Raw genomic sequence first — 16,337 nt, forward strand, 5'->3', positions numbered from 1 at the left:
TACCTTTTCTTCTATCGTTTTACCCCGGCACACTCTTCTTTAGAACGTTCTTCATTATGCTCATACCGGCTCTGAAGTAAACCTCCTTCTTCTGGTGACTCTGAGCTAGACCTGCTGGGATAAGCCGGCAGGGAGGCGGGGCGATGCGTAGGGACGAGGGAAGCCCTGCAGCGTCTTAAAGGGGCCATGTGCGTCCCAAAAGATAAGCAATTTTTTAAAAAATTAAGCCTCTGTCCCCTCTTTCACCGCCCTCCCTCCCCCTCCCCCTCCCCCTCATCGCGTTGTGCCAGCTCTCCCTCCCCTCGTCTAGAAAAGCCCTCACTTGTCCTAATCAGGAAGCAAAGACCATGGTCACGAGACATGACTTTGAAAGACGGCATTGAAAACAACGAAAGGTTGGGGCACATTGTTAGTTTTAAAACAATTTTAACAGAAAGTGGAACGGTTTTAAAAGTCAGAAGAAACGTAACAACAACAGCATCACGTGACTGCTGACGTCATCTCTGCCAACTTGTTACGTTTCATCTAGACAAGTGTAGACGGGCCCCTGGTTGCTTGTTGGCAATTGTTTTGTTTTACCTGAATAATGAAAACTTTAACATGTAAAAAAAAATCTACGTGACAAGTCAGTTGAACTTTGCTGAACTGTTCCCTCACTGACCAGTGAAATAAGCTACACTGGTGAATTGCACCAAGATGTTTTGCCCTGGCTGTCCATGGAGCCACACAGAAATTCAATGATGTTGCAGGAGTGATATTTCCTCTCTTATAATTATCAAAATGATGGTGATTTATTTTACTTCTCACCAAAGCTCAAGGGATCCCCCACAAGATGACATTGGAAACTAATGCAAGAAACATCAAACACCTCGTAGCTTCTCATCTACGAATCCTGAAAAGCTGGTGCATAAATATCTGCTGTGCCTCTGAGAGCCTGGGGTGAGATTTAAGGAAGGCAGGGACTGTGCCAGTGTGAGGTTTGAGATCATCCCTTTAGATCTGAGGCCATGGCTGGACTCCATCTCTGTCTCTGAGTAGGTCTGGCTTCAAATTAGCTGGCTCTGAGACCAGCGACAGGGGCGTGTGTCTATGTATTGCTTATCGCGGATAGCATTGCTTATTCTGCTGCCACATGTTTCCTGTAGGATGCTGAAGACCACATGCCCACGGAATCTCATCAGTGAGCAAACGAGCCCTTTTAATTATTACAGGCCAGGAGAGTACCTGATTAGTGGGATCACTTCTACAATAAACACTATATTTGAACCATATGTTTTTGTCAAGCCTCCCTCTACCACCTTTCGTGCGTAAGTAGTAATGAGTCCCCTGACTTTGAATTCATGCTTTCCAGACGTTCATTTTTAGCAGGGACAAGGAGTTTGGCTGCATTCAGTCAACATGATAGTCAACGGTGGGGTAATAATCAACTCGTCAGTTGTTTATCTAGAGGGTTCTCCCCACGCAACATGATAACAATCAACCGTGGTGTGGATTAGGATCAGGGCTGAGATGATTATTAGTCCATGTTGAGTTGACTCACTCATTCCCCACCCTCTCTCCCACCTCAGTCTTACCACTAGTATCCCATCAGCCATTGCTGCTGAAAATCTATCCTGCCAGCTGGACTAGAGGGCAGCACCGCTTTGACCGCTCTTGCCTTGCGACTTTGTGGCTGACGAAATAACCAGCAGTGACCGAGGAAATAACCAATGGTGCCCTCCACACAACACAATAACCAATGGTGGTTCAAATAGCCAACGCTGTGCAGCGTTGGTTATTTGTGTTGGTTATTTCAGCCAAATAACCAAACATTGGTTAAAAAACTCCCACCACACAACATCATAACCCACAGTGGGTTAAAAAACCAACCGTCAACTGTTTAAACCACCATTGGCTATTGTGTTGTCTGAACCCAGTCTTTCTTTTCTGCTGACTGTCTCTGGAAAATGATGTCCCTATTTTGTCCTGTTTTGTTTTGGGGAAAAGATTCTTGGGAGGGAATTAGAGTCCTGCCTGCAATTTCAAATGCTGCAGCTGGTGAGGTTCATTTTGAATTCTTCAGTCAGGAATGTTGTCAGGATCTAACCTCCTTGGACAGCTGAGCTAGATGTTGGGGCTGAATTCTTCAATGTATATTTTGATTGGATTTACAGAGCGAGGGACCATAGCTCAGCCAGTAGAGGACGTGTATAGCATGGCAAAGGTCCCAGGCTAGAAAAACTCCTGCCTGAAACCCTGGAGAGCTTCTGCCAATCAGTGCCGACATTACTGGTCTAGATAGACAATCAATGTGAGGCAGCTTCCCACGTCTCTAATTCTGTAATGCATATAGGTTGATCTCGCTGTGCCCAATGGGTTTCATTCCTTGCCAGGTATGTTTGGGATTGCAGCCCTGGATCTTTGAGGTTCATGCACTGCCTTTTTCCAACACTGGACTGGACATCTTTCCTAGCGTTGTTGTTCAGGGCATTTTGTATGCAAGTGGATATCCACTGTGTAATTTGGAGAAGTCCTAATGCCGGGATTAGCTCTGTTGCATTGGGCTCTAGATCGGAGATAGCATAAGGGCAAAACTAAATGTGACATGAAATGTGTTTTTTGTTTTGTTTTGCATCTAACACCCACATACAAATTATGCCGATACATGCCAGGGAGGGCGGACAATTCAGCACATGACTAGAATGCTTTGGTGAGGGGAGTGTAACCCTTTCCCCCCTGCCATGGTCCCAACAGAAATTACCCCCCCTGGCAGTGCTTTTTGCTCTGGGAATAAAGTTCCCTTTGGTGTCACTGGGAGTAGCATGACCCTATGTGTTTCAAAGATAGGTTTGTTGCAAATGAGGAATGCAGTATTATATAAAAATAAAACTTTTATTGCCTCAAACAAACATAGCTTCTAACTAACTTCTCTCCAGCCCTGACTGACTCCTGAGAGTGCTGAGTCACTGACTGCTGTGTCACCTCCTGATTGGGCGAGTATTCCTTCAATCAAAGTCTGTGTCCCTGACTTTCTCTTCCATCTAACTTCCTGTGTGTCTCACTTAGTTCGACCTATTGATACATCTTTCCTTTTTTTATTTTAACCAACAATACATTACAACTCCCATTTACCCCCCCCCCCCAAAAAAGTTAAACATAGTCTTGTAGATGGTGTGGCTTCTGTACCAGGTGACCGTCTCAAGTTCTTACTTGTTTTGCTATAGGAGATGTAGTTTCTCTGGGGTGATAAGCGGTATCATGGGTATCCCTAGGATGTGAGGACATTTCAACTATCTCCCCAGTCTCTCTGGCAGGGGATTCCGAATGACCTCTTGCCTGGAGGCCAGACTGTGAAGTGGGTGCTCTCTCCTCCTGGAATTGCTGTTCTTGGTTGTGGTTCTGCACACCTGCATTTGATACTAGTTGGCTGCTCCTCCACAGATGTCTACGGTTTCTTCTGAAGACTTGACCCTCTGGTGTCACCACCTCAAATGACCGTGTGTTCACTTGCCTTTGTACTTCTGCCTTTCGCCATTCCTTGTTCTCTTGCCCTGCTGGCTGAATCCAGACTTGCTCACCACTGTGTAGATACAAATGACACCTGCTGAAATTCCCTTTTCTATACAATGGTTAAAGATACAGGAGCCCTGTTTTCCTTTCCATAGGGTCACCTTAACTAGGAGTCTAGTTCTAGGAGCGGAACGTAGCGATATCTATTGCATAGAAAGGCCATTTTAATAAATGATGCAAGATTTGTTTAACGGAATAGAGGATAAAAATCTCATGACGTCTATTTTTGTTGCAGCATAGAAGCTTTCAGGTACTGGTACATCCTTCCCTTCTTGTTTGCCATTCATGAGATCAACCAGAATCCGAGGCTCTTGCCCAATATCACCCTGGGCTACAGCATCTATGAGAACTATTTCAATGCAAGAATGACTTATGAGGCCACAGTAGACCTGATGTCTGCCGGGCAAAAGCATGTTCCAAACTACAGCTGTGGAAGACAGAATAAGCTCTTGGCTGTTCTTGAAGGGGCCGACTCTGAGCTCTCCAATCAGATTTCAACCCTGCTGGACCTCTACAAAACCCCACAGGTATGTGAATGGGGGTGAGTGTTATCAGCTGAGTCTATTTCCACTTTGCCATCTCTCTGGGACAGTAGAGCATTTGCCATTGGCTGGAGACAGGCAATACCTATCAAAAGAGTGGAATATATTTTGAGAGCAGTTTTACCGTTTTTAGAGCACACCCTTATTTATATTCTCCCCTGTCATCTTTGCACAGGGGTATTTGAAACAGGACAAAGTTTTTGATATTGGGTTGAATCCAAACTAAGGGTGCTTCCAGATGGAGGGTTCCTGGCAGTAACACCCCAACGGCATTCTGCGGCTATTCAGACTGCTTTTACCTTAACATATATTCTTCTAGAAACAAAAAATCACAGAGCATACAAAAACAAACCCAGGCTAATTACATATTACTAAATGCCTGGGAGAAGAGAAAAGTCTTGTGCTGTGTGCATGTGGCATCCAATTCATAGAATCATAGAATCATAGAATAGCAGAGTTGGACGGGGCCTACAAGGCCATCGAGTCCAACCCCCTGCTCAATGCAGGAATCCACCCTAAAGCATCCCTGACAGATGCTTGTCCAGCTGCCTCTTGAAGGCCTCTAGTGTGGGAGAGCCCACAACCTCACCAGGCAACTGATTCCATTGTCGTACTGCTCTAACAGTCAGGAAGTTTTTCCTGATGTCCAGCTGGAATCTGGCTTCCTTTAACTTGAGACTGTTATTCCGTGTCCTGCACTCTGGGAGGATCGAGAAGAGATCCTGGCCCTCCTCTGTGTGACAACCTTTGTCCTGTGTGCGTGTGTGTCTTGCTACGTATTCGGAACTGCCTGAGACTGGTTGATTTCTTTGCAGGTTCAGATGAAATTTTCAGGGATAGTTATTGCTCCAGCCGAATTTCACATGAATAGGCAGAACTCTACATCCAACATCCCTTTTTTTTGTTTTTTTGTTTGCATCCACTATAGACTTCTAGAAGGGCAATATGACATTTGACATTTTATTTTTAATTATTGCTTCTCATTATGGCCAACATAGAATCTGCCTTTTTCACAGCAGCTGCACACTGGGTCAACATTTTCATTGCGCTCTTCACTAAGGCCCCAAGATCTCTTTCTTTGTCAACCGATGCTCAGATCCCTGCAGCATGCGTATGTGTGCTTTACCTCGGTCGGTGTGGAGGGTACAGGGTGTGGTGTTGGTGTTTGGGGTCATGTGTGTGTTTCTCTGAGCACCAGCAATTTTATTTAATTGCTTTGTGGGTGCAAATATGTGATTGAGGACTCAGCCATCATCTATGCCTTTTATGTTTCTTGGCCAAGCTACTTTTCTCTCAGTCTGATCAGTTTACCATCTGTGAAATGGGAAGGAATGGTAGACCTAGCAAGTTTTGAAGTTGCCAGAATTCTCTGAACTCCATTTCAAAGCTTGTTTTATTTTCGATCTGTTTTCCAGCTGGTTCAAAAGGGGAAAGTGCATATTTCTATGTATATTTTTCATAGGTCTGCAGTTTTCCCCCATTGACTGACGTATGGAAATGCATATTATTTGTGAAAAACATCAATCTCTTTTCCTCTTCACCAGGTCAGTTATGGTTTTGTCAGTCAAGTCTCCAAGGATAGACACAAGTTCCCTTTTATTTACCGGATGGTCCCAAAACCAGAACCTCCTTACATGGGGATTGTCAAACTGCTCCTTTATTTCAGATGGTCATGGATCAGTCTCCTGGCTCCAGACAATGACAATGGGGAAAGGTTCATGAGCAACTTCCCACCTGTGGTCATCAAGAATGGAATTTGCATTGCCTTCTCAGAAAGCATCCCAGTGCAGGATTGGAGAAGGATGGACAGGATAGGTTCATATTTTATAAAAACCCAGGTCAATGTTGTTGTTTGTCCAGTGGACTCTCAGATCATATACACTGTAGTACTCATACTGCAAAGAACTGAACAGATCAAAAAGTCAACGGTGGGGAAAGTTTGGATTGCAACAGCTCTGCAGGAACTCAGCGTAAGCTTCATGTACAAGATGGTTAATTTCAACCACACCCCTGTTTCTTTGTCCTTCTTAATCAAGAAAGATAGAAGGACACAATATGACAATTTTGACTCATTTGCAGTTGCTCTCAAACAGTTTGGGGAGACAGCGTTTCATTGTTTATATTCCAGCCATGTGCTGTCAGTGAAAGTCTGGGAAAGATGCATGGAAAAAGAGACCTTAGAGAACCTGTCCCAGGATGTGATTGAAAGAATCCTGTCTCAAGACTCCTACAGTATTTACAATTCCATCCAGGCTGTGGCACGGACCTTTAATGCTGCCTACTCACCCCAATCAAATGGAATATGGATGGTGGGCAGAGAGAAGCTGGCACTTCAAAGGGTACAGTCATGGCAGGTATTCCTTCTCTCTTTGAAAGACCATATTCTCCCTTATGAGCCTGCCCGTGCTTTGAGATCTTCTGAAGAAGCCCTTCTTTCAGTCCCACCATCCTCACAGGTGCACTTGGTGGGAACATGGGAGAGGGCCTTCTCGGTGGCTGCTCCAGTGCTTTGCAACTTGCTTCCCGGGGAAGCTAGGCAGGCTAAAACTTGTTTGTTCCAGCAGGCTTTTGGAGAATAATCTGGCCCTCTACCTATGTTAATGACTTATAATTTTCTTTTCCTAGGTTTTACAATGTATGTTTTAAACTTTGTAAGGCCGCCTTGAGGCCCAGTATTGGGCAAAAGGCGGGATGCAAATAAATATAATAATAATAGTAACAATAATAATGCACACATTTTACTTATTGATTGTATTTATATGCTACCCTCCCTCGTCCCTATTTTTGTCCTTACAACAGTCCTCTAAGTTAGGTTAAGCTGAGTGCTGGTGACTGGCCAAGACCGTCTAGTGAGCCTCATAGCAAAACCATAGTGGGGATTTGAACCCAGGGATGTAGTGGAGTTACTGTGGTCTATCTGGTGCCCCAGTCAGAAATCCTCCCAATTTTTATTGTTTACTAGGAGATATACGCGGCATTGACTGGGTCCCTGAATAATGATATTTGGAACCTTACAACTATCTATGTAGTGCACTCTGCTCCCAAAAAGCATTTTGAAATGAAAAGGAGGACAGGGCTTCTGTATCTTTAGCTAGCATGACCAGGGCTCCTGCAGCTTTAATTGTTGTGATGAAGGGGGAATTTCACCAGGTGCTGCATTCATATTAATGACACCTGCTGAAATTCCCTTTTCTATGCAACTGTTAAAGACACAGGAGCCCTGTCCTCCTTTTCATGTGGTCACCCTAGGGAAAGGAAAGGAAAGGAACCTCTCGTGCAAGCACTGAGTCTTTACTGACTCTTGGAGGGACACCAGCTTTCACTGACGTTTTCTTGGCAGGCCTTATAGCAGGGTGGTTTGCCGTTGCCTTCCCTGGCTGTTATTACCTTTCCCCCCAGCTAGCTGGGTACTCATTTTACTGACTTCAGGAGGATGGAAGGCTGAGTCGACCCGAGCCGGCTGCCTGAAACCAGCTTCCGCTGGGATCAAACTCAGGCCGTGGGGAGAGTTTCAGCTGCAGAAACTGCTGCTTTACCGCTCTGCGCCACACGAGACTCTTAGGTCACCCTAAGCAACTGACAATTCAGCTGGAATTCAGAGCATTGTTGTGTAGGCATTATTGTGACCACAGAGATTCATGTTTCTTTATTTTAAAAGGATGTACTATTTTCCCGCTGCGACAGCCTGCAGACCAATTTACCAATATGAAGTAAAAATTACAGCAATAGATGATATCTGAGTTTGGCTGGCTTGTTGCTTGGCTCTTGGTTGCCTCCAATGCCAAATCATTTGGGAGTGGGGGAGTAAACACCTCAGTCCATGAGAAATAGATTCTTATTTTATTTTACAAACTGTTTTCTATCTCACAATGGCTGCCAAAGGCCAGTAAGTCTGCCCCCCCCATGCAAGGCATGCTGGGAGTTCCACCCAAGGCATGCTTGGAATTGTAGGCATATGCCTAGTTTTTTGTGTTTTTAGATTTTTCTGGTACATAGTACAGCCAAACCTATCAATGTGCCAAATTTCAATTTTCTAACTCATCTGGAAGTGAGTAAACATTTCCGGACATACAAACCCGCACCTATACTTTCACCTTTATAGGTACAGATTCTTTTGAAAACATGTCCAGAACCAAATGAGAATCCTGTGGGTGTATCACTTACCCAGCTGCTCAACAATCTGCCAACCAGAGCTAGACAGGGTGGTCTCAGTTGGTGGTGTTGGGGGTCTCCTATATAAGAGTGTTGAATCACTTCAACATTCATGTACAGGATGCCCTGCTGGGCCTGACTCAGGGTTTCATGGCTGTATCAGATGACATCACTCTGGTAACCTGGATTTGGAGGTAAAGAAAGTTGTTTATTTCTCATGGAGAGATCACTATCTTGTTGGGTTTAAAAACTTATAAGAAATACTCCACTTTGCCTTCACCTGCATGGCCTGAAATGACCGTCTATGCACATTCGCTTGAACAGTTGAACTCTTCAGGGAATTGCAAATTGTGTATCCAGGCTAACATATCGTATTCCTGGCATATTTGAACAGGGCTCAGGAGGCTGCAAGAATCATTGTAGATTGGAGCTCCAAATGCACAGATGACCAATAGATTTTGCAGTTTCCTTAATGTGTTTTTTTTCCTATGTCATTCCAGCTCCACCCTTTCCTGAAAAAATTCCAGCTTTACAATACTTCTATGGATGGAGCTTATTTGGATGAGAACGGGGAACTGGCCTCCGACTTCTATATTGTGAACTGGGTGGTTTTGCCAAATATGTCCATGGCTAGAGTGGTTGTGGGGAGCACAGAGAGCCAGGCCTCCTCAGAGATCAAGTTCACCATTGACCAGAATGCCATTGGGTGGCCCAGGTGGTTTAACCAGGTGGGGGAAACACTTGCTTCTTTTGATGCCCTTTAATATACCTTCCCAGGCATTCTCATATATATCTAATGTGAAGTATATGTCCCATTGGGTTTGATATGGCTTGCCCACTGAGATCAGTGGTGTTTACTGTCAGGTAAGTGGGAATAAGATTGCAGCCTTAAGGTCCATCAATTTGTAAGCTATGGTGCAGAGCACATGAAGGATGTGATCCCTAACCTAGGGTGACTATATGCAAAGGAGGACAGGGCTCCTGTATCTTTAACAGTTACATAGAAAAGGGAATTTCAGCAGGTGCCATTTGTATATATGGAGAACCTGGTGAAATTCCCTCTCCATCACAACAGTTAAAGGTACAGGAGCCCTGTCCTCTTTTGTATCTGGTCAATAGGGCAGGGTTCCTGCAGCTTTAACTGTGGTGATGAAGAGAGAATTTCAACAAGTGCTTCATGCGTACAAATGACACCTGCTGAAATCCCCCTTTCTACGCAACTGTTAAAGATACAGGAGCCCTGTCCTCCTTATCATATGGTCAACCTACCTAACCTATTTATTTATACTGAAATAACATAGTGACTATGAATAGAAAGGCTTTAGCATCACTCAAAGGAATCCTTTCATGCAGTGAAGTTTGCTAGGCCAGTGTCCTCCAGATTTTTTACAGGGCATATTTGAGAAGTTGGGATTGCTTCTGGTTGTTGTCACAAAATGGCTTCCCTGAGAGGGTGTGTCCATTCACAAAATGGCTCTTACGATGGGCATGGGCATCACAAAGCAACCATTTCACAGAAGTCAGCAGAAGGTGCAGAGAAGCAGGGCTGTGTAGAAAAAGATCCCCCTGCATCCCATCATGTATGCCATTGTATGGCAATATTTGGGTCACCTGTGCAGGTATCAGACCTGAGTTTGCTTTAAGGCATGGTTGTTCTGTTTGAATAGTGTGTGTGTGTGTGTGTGTGTGTGTGTGTGTGTGAGAGAGAGAGAGAGAGAGAGAGAGAGAGAGAGAGAGATTGGTTTATGACTATTATTTTAAGGGTGTTAAAATGTTCGGACATTCCTTTTTGGATCTTATTTATTCATTTTTAAACCCTGGCAGGATCTAGACTACTGCTTATAATGGTTTATAATGGCTTTGACAACTGTTCAGGCCCAGGACACATTACATATACCGTTTTCATACCGTTTTTAAATAGTTATATCCTGTCTGGTGTAGATTGGGCCAGTGTCTAAGGGCCTATCTACATGGGATATTTTCTCCAATCCTGCTGTGGCCGCAGGACGATAGGGGCATATGACACATGCCTCTCTCCGTAGCAAGTGCACTATTTCTTGCTGTAAAATCTGGGGTTCTGGAAACTGGTTTTCTGATGGATTCCTCCCCCCCCCCGCGCGCATTGTGGCAGCTTCAGTGTGGTTTGGGAGTCTGTGTGACCTGGGCCTTAGCTAGACCTACCTTCTATCCCACAACGGAGGAGGGAAGATCTTGCGTTGTGATTAATGCGAGATCCCTCTTCCGTTTACACATAAGACACGACGACCTCAGGAGGAGAGGTGTCGCGCCCGCCATTTAATTTTTTTTTAAAAGAAGACGGAGTGCATGAACAGTTGTGTGCAAAGGTAAGCATTGCTGTTGTTGTTTTAAAAAAAACTTAATTTCCCCGCTCCCCCCACCCTACCCCCAATGAGCACAGTGCTCCTGACCAGTGCCCGGGACCATGGAAAAAGTGGACCCAAAGTGGAGGGCAAGACCCCTGGGCAAGGGAGGGATCATCCCTCCCTGATCCCAGGATCCCCTGTGTATCATGTGGATGCACAGGGATGATCCCGGGGTTCGCTCCAGGATTTCGCCCGGTCTAGCTAAGGCCCTGAACTGCCCTCGATGTGAGCTGCTCAGAGCAGTGCTGAATGGCAGAAGGGAAAGTTGCATGGGATGTGTGTGGGGAGAGCAGAGGGTGAAACGTGTCTACCCAGAAGTAACTTCAATTGCACTTTGTCGAGTACAGAAGCAGAGGACTCAGAAGCAAGCATTCACTTGCCTGGTATTTTAAATATTGGAAAGGCTGGAAAAAAGGAATGTTTAAGAGAGAGAGAGAGAGAGAGAGAGAGAGAGAGAGAGAGAGAGAGAGAGAGAGAGAGAGAAGAATGGAAATGAAAGGAGGGAAGAAGAGGTGAAAGGACAAAAGCAAAAAAGAAAGAAAAAGGATAATGGAAAGGGAAGAGGGAAAGCCAACCCTGTTGTTTTGAAACTTCTCCGTTGTGAATGTGCACTGGTTAAACATGCATACTTATTGCACTTCACTGACTGTTTGGAGATTGGAGGCGTAGAGCAAGCCTCAATCTTGTCGTTTTAAAATGATGCTGTTATGGAAGGGAGAAGGTATGCTCTTGTGGAGGTTTGCAGGTACGCAGAGCCTTACTGATTTCAAAAGTTGATGCCCCCAAATGACCCCTAATCCCACAGAGAAGGGGGAGAGCTGTCTGCTAAATATGCTCACTTGGAAGCAATTCATCCACCATTGCGCCTTACTGAGCGCAGGGGTGGGAGGAAAGGGGTAGGGAGCAAGCCTCTAATTTGTTTTTAGCTATGTATATTTATTGTTTTATACTGTTTGTATGATTTTATCTGTACACCCCCCTGAAATCCTAGCAATATAGGGCAGGATATGTTTTATTTTTTATTTTTTAATAAAATGTGTAAATCTCCCTCCACATTTTGCACTCATGATCTTATGCCTCAGTTTCCCCTTTTATTTATTTATTTATTTATTTCATTTCCATATCGCCCAATAGCCGAAGCTCTCTGGGCGGTTCACAAAAATTAAAACCATGAAGAGCATAATAAAACAACTAACAATTTTAAAACACAAATACAAAATACAATATAAAAAGCACGACCAGGATAAAACCACACAGCAAAAATTGATATAGGTTAAAATATGAAATTAAAAGAGCAGAGTTTAAATTTAAGTTAAATTAGGTGTTAAAATACTGAGAAAATAAAAAGGTCTTCAGCTGGCGACGAAAGGAAAACAATGTAGGCACCAAGCGAACCTCTCTCCACAGCTGGGTAAAGGTTCCCTGCAATGCAAATTCCACTGATTTGAACAAAACTAAGGGCTCATCTACACCAAGCAGATATTCCACTATGCAAGTGGTATGAAAGTGGTACTGAAGTGCACTGACGACTGTTGGGACCCATGACACATACCATATACCGCTTTCATATACCACTTTCATAGTGTTATATCCTGCTTGGTGTAGATGTGTAGATGGTGTAGATGGACAACCATCTGTCAGGGATGCTTTAGGGTGGATTCCTGCATTGAGCAGGGGGTTGGACTCGATGGCCTTGTAGGCCCCTTCCAACTCTGCTATTCTATGATTCTATGATTCTATGTGTCAATGGGCCCCAACAGTTGTCAGTGCACTTCAGTACCGCTATAAAGCAGTTGTAGATCCTGCAGGTGTAGCTCCTGCAGTGCAATTCAATATCACTATAAAGCAGTAGTGTGGCTCCTGCCTTTTATATACCGCTTTCATATCGCTTTCATAGTGGAATATCCTGCTTGGTGTAAATGAGCCCTAATTAATTTCTCCTGTATTCTGCTTCTCTTCATGGTAGACCGTGCCTTTTTCTAGATGTACTGAAAGTTGCCGGCCTGGATATGCCAAGGCAATAAAGGAAGGAGAGCCGATCTGTTGCTATGATTGTGACCCATGTCCTGAAGGAACCATCTCCACTCAGGAAGGTGGGTGGCTCCAGAACAAAGAACTACCCTTAAGAAATAGGGCACACACACACGTAGGTTCTAGGTAGGGTTATTTTAGGCACTGGTTCCTTCCCAGCTCTTTGTATAGTTACTTATTAGTGGATTCGTTAACTAATGGATTCATTAACTAAGTTGAAAGAAATGTCTTATTTATTTATTTCATTTATATACCGCCCCACAGCCGAAGCTCTCTGGGCGGTTCACAAAAGCTTGAAGTAATGGAGTCCAGGGGCGAAAGCAGCCAGCCAGGGGAATAGTTAAGCTGGAAGGGGGCCTACAAGGCCATCGAATCCAACCTCCTGCTCAATGCAGGAATCCACCCTAAAGCATCCCTGACAGATAGCTGTTCAGCTGCCTCATGAAGGCCTCTAGTGTGGGAGAGCCCACAACCTCCCTAGGTAACTGGTTCCATTGTCGTACTGCTCTAACAGTCAGGAAGTTTTTCCTGATGTCCAGCCGGAATCTGGCTTCCTGTAACTTGAGCCCGTTATTCCATGTCCTGCACTCTGGGAGGATCAAGAAGAGATCCTGGCCCTCCTCTGTGTGACAACCTTTCAAGTATTTCAAGAGTGCTACCGTGTCTCCTCCTCAGTCTTCTCTTCTCCAGGCTAAACATGCCCAGTTGTTTCAGTCTCTCTTCATAGGTCTTTGTTTCCAGACCTCTGATCATCCCCTGATCATCCTCACGTGATCCACCAGAACTCCACTTGTGTGTTTTTGTAACACTTTTGGTTTCCTCCATCACCAGCTTGCTTGATACATCAATGGAGAAACCAATATTTAAAGACAGTGTCATGTGCAGTTTGCCCCCAATACTATGCCCTGATGCACACAGCTCCTCAGCAGGCAGGTAGGGGCTCAGGTGATCTCTTAAGTATTCTGGTCCTGGGCTTTGTAAACAGGTACCAAAACCTTAAACCTGGCCCAGCAGCATACATGCAGCCAGCAGAGTTCCCTCAGCCTAGGTGTTATATGCTGGCGATTAACTGCTCCCATTACCAACCAAGCTGGTCATTAAGCACCAGATGGAGTTTCCAAAGCAAGCCCAAGGCTGCCTCATGTAAAGTGCATTGCAGAAATTTAGCTTTGAGATTACCAATGCATGGAACACAGAGATCAAACTCTCACTGTCCGATAACCATAATCTCGCTAGAGCTGGAAAAAGGCACTCGTAAGCATTGAAGACAATGGTGCTGCCTCCATGAGCACCCCCATACGACTCACCTGCTCTTTCAGGGGAGAGGATCTCCACCCAAAGAAGGCAGTTCTGGACATTGGAGCCATTCACCCACAGAGTGACTTTGAGTGGCAGGGAATTCAAATTCTCAGGCAAGGGGTTTCCTTGTCCCTTCATTCTGGGACTCGGCTTGGGTGGTGATTTACAGGATTGAACTTACAACCTTCTACTTGCAGAATATTTCCCTGGCCACTGAACATAAGGAGAGCCCTGTGGGTTCAAATCGATGGGCATTATAGTCAAGCTTCCTGTTCCCAAAGTGGGAAATGGGTCTAGAAAATCTTTGTCATCCAACACTGCTTGGAGTTGGTGGGCAACCGCCCTCTCCATCACCTTACCCAAAAATGGAAGATTTGATATTGGTCTATAGTTATTAAGGTCCAGGGGGGTCCAGGGAGGGCTTTTTTTAGAAGCAGCCGTACCACTGCTTCTTTTAAACATGATGGGAAGCTCCCCTCCCTTAGAGATGCATTAATAATACGTTGTAATTGTAATCTAACTGCATCTCCTCCCTTGGCGACCGACCAAGAAGGACAGGGATGAGGAAGCCACCATATAGCTAGCATGATTACAAGGTCCTTGAATGTAACTAATCCTTCTTGAAAGCTACAGGCCACCACCATGTATTGTGGTGTGGAATTTTGAAATCCCGCCTCTTCTCATCCCTAATCCATGTTGTTAGTTTGTGCCTTCTCCTTTCTCCTTATCTCATCTTCCTCTTGTGGCATATATGTGTTCTCCCCCTAATATATCTCTTAGAGCAGGGATGGACAGAGAGTAGATCTCCAGATGTTTGGGAATTCAACATCCAGAAGCCACTGCTAATGCCAATGGAGAGGAAGCTGGAATTTGTGCTCCAAAACATCTGGAGATCTTTTTTCTCTCCACCCATTTTACAGAATGTAATAGATTAGAGACTAATTGTGATGTAAGACAGATTTAGTAACTTTCCCCTAATCTGGTTCTCATCAGATGTTGTGGAGTTCAACTGCCATTAGGCCAAGCCATAATGGCCAATAGGAATGCAGGGCACTGTAGTCTGAAACATGATCAGTGCACCACCCTTTGGATAAGGCTGAATTATAATGATGAGGCATCTGCTCTTCCCTCCTCTCTTTTCCAGATTCAGGGCATTGCAAGAATTGTCCGGATGATCAGCATCCAAACCAAGACCAAGATCTATGTGTTCCTAAGGTTATAAACTTCCTCTCCTACAAAGAAACTTTGGGGATCGCCCTAGCTCTCTTTGCCCTTTTCTTGTCCTTAACCACTAGTCTTCTGTTAGGCATCTTCATTAAACACCGAGAAACTCCAGTGGTCAAAGCCAACAACCGGGACCTCACCTACATGCTCCTCATCTCCCTCCTGCTTTCCTTCTTGTCCTCCTTCCTCTTCATCGGACGACCCCAGAAGGTGACCTGCCTTCTCCGACAAACTGCCTTCAGCATCATCTTCTCAGTCGCTGTGTCTTGTTTGTTGGCAAAAACGATCACTGTGATCATGGCATTTCTAGCCACAAAGCCAGGAAACAGGATGAGGAAATGGCTGGGTAAAAGTTTGGCAAACTCCATTGTAATTTCTTCCTCTAGCTTTCAAGTTGGCATCTGCATTATTTGGCTTGGAATCTCTCCTCCGTTTCCGTACACTGACATGCACTCCCAACCGAGACAGATCATCCTGCAATGTAATGAAGGGTCTTCCATCATGTTTTATAGTGCCCTTGGCTACATGGGCTTCCTGGCTGCCATCTGTTTCACGGTGGCCTTCCTAGCCAGGAAGCTGCCAGGGGCATTCAATGAAGCCAAGCTGATCACCTTCAGCATGCTGGTGTTTTGCAGTGTTTGGGTATCCTTTGTGCCGGCCTACCTGAGCACCAAAGGGAAATACATGGTAGCTGTGCAGGTCTTCTCTATCCTGGCCTCCAGTCTGGGCTTACTGGGTTGCATCTTCATCCCCAAATGCTACATTATTGTATTGAGGCCGGAACTGAATAAAAAGGAGCATCTAATAATGAAAACAAAACATTGCATATGATTTGTTCACTTATTTTGTTCAGCATTGGCAGTAATAAAAACAATGTATTTCACTTGGGAGTGAACTTCATTTGTATGGTATTCTAGTGAATCCCTTTTTCTTCCAAATACACTGCAAAAACAAACGGCTGGTTGGATGATCCTAGAATATGTTCAGCACATCTTGAGGCTACCAGGGTGGTATAGACTGATTTTGTGTGTGTGTGTGTTAGGTAAGTAGGGGACATTCAGCATTAAGGAAGAGTGTGAAAATCCAGGATATTTTATGTCTGCTTAGTCCTCAGTTGGCCTTTGCCTGTGCCAGAAGCTGGAAACTAGTTGGAAAT

The 16,337-nt window shown here is 44.7% G+C and overlaps 1 protein-coding gene across 1 annotated transcript; it reads left to right on the top strand.

Annotated features, from left to right (window-relative positions):
* Positions 1 to 1,146: 1,146 nt before the first annotated feature.
* LOC134395534 (vomeronasal type-2 receptor 26-like) lies at positions 1,147 to 16,012 on the top strand. Its single transcript, XM_063121697.1, has 6 exons — positions 1,147 to 1,307; positions 3,785 to 4,076; positions 5,636 to 6,445; positions 8,744 to 8,971; positions 12,594 to 12,720; positions 15,102 to 16,012. Exons 1-6 carry the CDS (start codon positions 1,147 to 1,149, stop codon positions 16,010 to 16,012), a joined length of 2,529 nt encoding a protein of 842 aa, XP_062977767.1.
* Positions 16,013 to 16,337: the final 325 nt, after the last annotated feature.

Source organism: Elgaria multicarinata, chromosome 3, assembly GCF_023053635.1.
Source record: "Elgaria multicarinata webbii isolate HBS135686 ecotype San Diego chromosome 3, rElgMul1.1.pri, whole genome shotgun sequence".
NCBI lineage: Eukaryota > Metazoa > Chordata > Lepidosauria > Squamata > Anguidae > Elgaria > Elgaria multicarinata.

Bases quoted from the DNA above. Each gene is read 5' to 3' on its own strand.
- LOC134395534 (XM_063121697.1), top strand. From the start codon at position 1,147: ATGCTGAAGACCACATGCCCACGGAATCTCATCAGTGAGCAAACGAGC. The intron at 6,446-8,743 runs GTATTCCTTCTC...ATGTCATTCCAG, and splicing joins AAAGGGTACAGTCATGGCAG to CTCCACCCTTTCCTGAAAAA. The intron at 8,972-12,593 runs GTGGGGGAAACA...TCTTCATGGTAG, and splicing joins GGCCCAGGTGGTTTAACCAG to ACCGTGCCTTTTTCTAGATG.